Raw genomic sequence first — 5068 nt, forward strand, 5'->3', positions numbered from 1 at the left:
ATTCCACGCTTTGTCACGGTAAGAAGAGTCATCTGTTATGGAGAAAAAAACCCATTAATTACCAAATCAGGAACCCTAGAATCAGTTAGCTGGATCTTTCCTTAATGGAAGCGTTAAAAAAACGCGAACTGTCGAATCGCCATTGGAGGAGAGTCAGAAGCTTTCCTTGAGATTCAGGCAAACTGAATTTGGATATGGAAAACAGATCCGAACTTGTAGAGTTTCAAGAAAATGATATCTATGATAAAATTTCAAATTGGCGGTGGGAAGAAAAACTGGAACTTTTAGCAACCACACAAAAAAACGTTTTTTTTTTTTTTGCAAAACAACGCCAAGAAACAGGAAAAGCTCTGATTGGACGTAGCTTCCACAATCAAAACCCAAATAAAAACGAAGGAATGCAAAGAAAAATCTGATGATACCTTGCCCTTATCGATTCTCTTGACGGCGACACGATCCCCGGATGTTTTGTCGGCGGCGACGTAGGTGTAGCCGAATTGGCCGTGTCCGAGAAGTTCTCCGATGATGTATCGACTGTCGAAATCCTTGGCGTACCCGAAATCGATGCGCTTACCGTACGGGATCCCTCCACCACCGCCTTGCCTCCTCGCGATCTTGTTGCTGTTGATCTTCTTCCTCTCCTGCGACTGCGGCGGCCGTGGCTGCGTTCTCTTGGCGGCGCGTTTCGGAGGGGTGCATTCCTTCTGGATCGACAATTTCATGAAGGAACAGAGCAGTTGCGGTTTCTCCGGCGGCGGCGGCGAGGCATCCCTCGGCGTCGGATTCCGGCCATCGCTTCTGTGGCCACTAACTCTGGCGGAGGAGAGACAGGTTCCCATTTAAGCTATGACCAGAGATTTCTGGGCAAATCTCTCCGGCGTTAACGAGCAGAGAGAGAGATGGGAGGGAGGGAGAGGAGTTAAGTATAAACAAAAAAGAGACCTTTTTTGGGAAAAACAGTTTAAAAAAAAAAATTATTTCGCATTTTAACCGGATTTGAATTTAGTACCATATCTAATCATTATCATTATTGTAATCACTATTGTTATTATGCATCTTTTAATCTTATTTTTTTAAGAATTAAAACACCTTATGACCCCGTTTAAATTACCTATTTCATTAACAGAAACTACCACAAATTATACATGTTTTTTAATCGAACAAAAGCAGCCTAAACTGACGGAGGAATTCTCTTAAAGTTGTCGGAGTTTAGATACAAAAAAAAAGGATTATACTTTCACACAACCCATAGTTACAAAAAAATAAATAAAGATTTAGCGGCAGGTTTTTTTTTTTTTTTTTTTTTTGGGGGATTATTACAGTAAGTTAAAAAAAAAAAAAACAGAAGTTAGAACCAGGGATGCCAAGTGGGGTCCATCATGCACAGGTTACGTGGCGACAATGCAGCTTCTACCAACTCATTCACACCTCTCTGCACTGACTGTGGTGGCTCCACTGCGTTGATATCATCCTTCCCACCCACCAAAAAAAAAAAAAATTCAATCTTTCGACGTAACATCATGGGAGAGAGAGAGATGTATCATGCATGCATGCATGCGTAGACATGCATGTATGTGTGTATGTATGTATATGTGGGCGTACCTCCTCTTCGGACAAGTAGTGTGGGGAAATGCCCTTTATCCGGCCAATGACATCATCGACATTGGAGTCAACCTTGTGTCTGAGATCGGCCGAGTTTAGAGGAGTGACGCCTATTGGTCTTCTCCCGAACCACGACAGCAGTTCGTCCCGGAAGAACATCCCCAGCTGATACCTCAGATGTTCTTTTTGCTGAAACAAATCCAACACAATAAGATGGCTTATTTAGTTCATAACCGAACCGATCCGAACAGAATAACACACCACACACAACCGTAACGAATCAAACCCAATATAAAATCCGGATGGTTGTGTATGATTCCTTTAAAACTGAAAAAATTGAACCAAATAAAAAAAAAATTGACAAAAAAAACTAAAAATTTCTTTAACAAAATGAATATTTTTGTTAATAAAACCAAAATCGAACCCAAACCGCATATAACCGAACCAACCGAATTGAACCGAATACAAAATAACTGAAAAAACCGAAACTTTCTACAAAAAAATTAATATTTTAGCAATAAAAACCGAAACCAAACCGAATGTAACAAAACAGATATAATTTTTCTAAAACTGAATTACCAAACCCAAATATAATCGAACCGAACTCAAATCGAACCTGTGATGTAGTATATATACCTTGGGGGAGATGACAGCTTGAGAGGCGGAAGACATGGCTGAGACGAGAAGACCTTCGACTCCGAAATGAGAGAAGAAAGCTTGCATGTTCCTGGTGAGGCGGAAGGGAACGGGTTCATTAAACTCGATCATCCCGTTCGAGTCGTAGGCCGCTGGGTGGAAATCCATCTGGAACAACTTTCCTGTGTTCTTGGCAAACAGGATCTTGTTCGGTGACCTTCCACCGATTTGTAACATGAACGACATGAAACTGGATACAGCTAGCTGGACAGCGAATTGCTTCTTGAATGCCCACATATGACTTCCACTCATCAATGTCTTGTACATGTACTGTGAAAAGATGCTGTCGTTTACCAGGTTTTTCGCGATTTCGCCATAAGCTTGGAGGCGAATATCGATGATTGCTTCGGCTGAGATCTGCCCAGATACAGCCTGATTGAGTTGCTCCTTGAAATAAGTGATGGGAAGATCTGCTTCTCGATCGTTCCTTGCACAATGATTTTCATACACCTCGAGGAAAGTGTTGTACATTAGATCATCCTCGACCATCCGGACCTGAAATCCAGGAAAACCTGAAAGTAAGCGAAGATAATTCCTGATTGACATTTGAAGAAACTTTTGTGAGATCATTCACCTGAGACCAAACAGGAATTATGATTGGTGTGTGAATTCCTATATGGCGGCGTCTCGACTCTTTATGCTTATCAAACATTTGGTTCATCCCTCGGAAAAGCTGCAAGATTCGTTCGTCGCTTCTAGCATTAGGTGTCAGTGATGTCTGGACAATAAAATGTTTCTGTGATCCATCCGAGCCAATAAGTGTCAAACGCCTGAAGCTGCTTCCGTGCCTCCGGACAATCGGTATGTCTGAACCAACCCTATCCAACTTCACTGTATGATCAGGTGCCACTTCCTGAACAGTTTCGCCATATGATTAGTTTCACAACTTCCCCAAAAAAAAATGTCGCAAAATCTAAATTGCGGGTGCTCGTAAACAATAGATACCTGGTCAGTGAAGTACTGCCCGGGAATCTCGACGTCAACAACTTGGAAGTCACGAAGCACCCGGCTTTCGTCTTCCAACCTTAACACAGATGGAAACCTGTCTTCGACGTTGCTTTGAAGGATGTTTTTCCAGTGTTTCAACCGTTGGGTTAAGTCGGAGAGCGTGACTGGGAACGTAGACGCACTTTCTGGATCGAGGTCACGTTCAAAATCTTGTTTGTACTCCCTGACAAATTCAACATGCTTTGTCACAGCATCCGCCGAGAAACAAGCTCTACAGACACCCGAAAGCTCTTTCTTTAGCGGTTGGGGAACCTCGGCAGTTGTGGCAGTCGGATATTTGTAACATCGATGCAACAAAGCATTCACCACAGCCAGTAGTCTTTCCTCTGGTAAAGTAACAAACCTTGACCCGATTTCTGTGAGAAGAATCTGAATCGGAAGATACCTGATTAGGTTACAGCCAGGAGGCCAGGAAGGAAGCAGAAAACTAGAGATCGAGACTCTGAATGGGATATATCTTTCTAATGAAATTTACAAAAAGAATATCTTGTATATAATTTGGAGAGTTGTAAGGAAAATGGTTATTCAAAGAGTACGAATTACCTCAAGTTCACTCGCCAAGTTGTTATGTTTACTCCTAAGGGACTCCATTATATCCTTTGCAGCATCAAAAGCAGTAGCAGCTGACATTGCCAAGGATGCATTCCGCCGTACCGTGGGTTGACTATTTTCACTGCTGCTTTGGTGCATAGGTTGATCATCATTTCCAGGATTCACATTGTTTTCTGCAGAGGAACGTTCACTTTCTTGCCCATTAGGGTGTACACCATCATGAGTGCTTCCACCAGTTTGAGGGCCATGATGAATTTGAGCCTCCGAGGGCAAATTGCCTCCACCAGGAGTGTTTTGTTGCATCCTCTGTGCCATTACCAGTCTGCCAAGTTCGGATTTATTTACAGCATCACGTCGCTCCAGTAAATATGTACGTAGCCAGTAATAGAGAGCCTGATATGGGAAAATTACCACTTGTTTAGACGATATACTACTATAAAAAAAAAAATGATTTTTTAAACAGATAATGAAGTTACCTGTGGGAATACGGCAGCAATTTTCAATAGAACAAGTTTGCAATGAGGTGCTTCCGTTCTTTGCAGAGAGAGCAAGAGCTGTGGTATCCAAGAAAGCCACACCCAGTGAGGTACTTGGTCCAAATGCTTGTCAAAGACCCTCCCGACAGGCTCATTTGGAGTATCGAAACTAAGAAGGTAAAGAACACGAGCCATATGGCTTCTGGAATTGGAAACACCAAATCTTACACCCTGAAGAAAGCAACTGACGGCATATTCTAGCCAGATTTCATCTTGTGTTTCTTGGTATGCCTACAAAACGAAGTCAAATATGAGGACTGGAAGCATATGTGAGGAGGAGCACTCTGCAAGTATAGGGAATACTTACCATATCACAATAACTCCCCCAGCTTATCCATCCTTTCGGCAAATTCTTGAACAGGGTGATCGCATTGGAATATGCAATGTTGGCACCTTCAGTGTCATTTAGCTTCAGATGAAAATCCCCTTTCAGACGTAATATCTCAGCTTTGTTTTTCAGTGGAAAGTATTCTAGGTTTGTGCTGTTGATAAGATTAAGACCACTAGCAAGCTCTCCCTTCATTTCCAGATAAGCTTTCGCCTGTTCTCTAATCTTAATGAAGGCTTCCTGTACACAGACACACACAAAAGGCACAAGACACTCTTATAAATAACTATCTTTCAACCCTAAACAACAAAACCAGGATAAAGGAAAACAAAAATTGATAGGGAAA

At 42.1% G+C, this 5068-nt stretch overlaps 2 protein-coding genes across 8 annotated transcripts in view; both read right to left on the bottom strand.

The window, feature by feature from the left end:
* Positions 1–924, bottom strand: part of LOC104819747 (calcium-dependent protein kinase 16-like) — a 3610-nt gene extending 2686 nt beyond the window's left edge. Inside the window, exons 1-2 of one of the 3 annotated variants that reach the window (XM_010549972.2) lie at positions 423–924; positions 27–32 (exon numbers count right to left, since the gene is read on the bottom strand). In XM_010549972.2, coding sequence (XP_010548274.1) covers positions 27–32; positions 423–839 — 423 coding nt within the window. In that variant the 5' untranslated portion in view covers positions 840–924. Of the gene's footprint in view, positions 1–26; positions 33–100; positions 198–422 lie in introns of those variants that run through there. The other 2 variants (XM_010549971.2, XM_019203221.1) reach the window with 2 other exon arrangements.
* A 241-nt stretch (positions 925–1165) lies between these two features.
* The window catches only part of LOC104819750 (transformation/transcription domain-associated protein-like), a 19759-nt gene continuing 15856 nt past the window's right edge, over positions 1166–5068 (bottom strand). For 4 of the 5 annotated variants that reach the window (XM_019203158.1, XM_010549983.1, XM_010549982.1 and 1 more), the window contains 8 exons: positions 4702–4962; positions 4335–4625; positions 3850–4251; positions 3244–3675; positions 2873–3151; positions 2239–2793; positions 1603–1791; positions 1166–1471 (listed from right to left, as the gene is read on the bottom strand). In XM_019203158.1, the coding sequence (XP_019058703.1) occupies positions 1349–1471; positions 1603–1791; positions 2239–2793; positions 2873–3151; positions 3244–3675; positions 3850–4251; positions 4335–4625; positions 4702–4962 (2532 nt within the window). In that variant the 3' untranslated portion in view covers positions 1166–1348. The remainder of the gene's footprint in view (positions 1472–1602; positions 1792–2238; positions 2794–2872; positions 3152–3243; positions 3676–3849; positions 4252–4334; positions 4626–4701; positions 4963–5068) is intronic. The other variant, XM_010549985.2, reaches the window with a different exon arrangement.

Source organism: Tarenaya hassleriana, unplaced genomic scaffold (assembly GCF_000463585.1).
Source record: "Tarenaya hassleriana unplaced genomic scaffold, ASM46358v1 Cleome3, whole genome shotgun sequence".
NCBI classification, from domain to species: domain Eukaryota; kingdom Viridiplantae; phylum Streptophyta; class Magnoliopsida; order Brassicales; family Cleomaceae; genus Tarenaya; species Tarenaya hassleriana.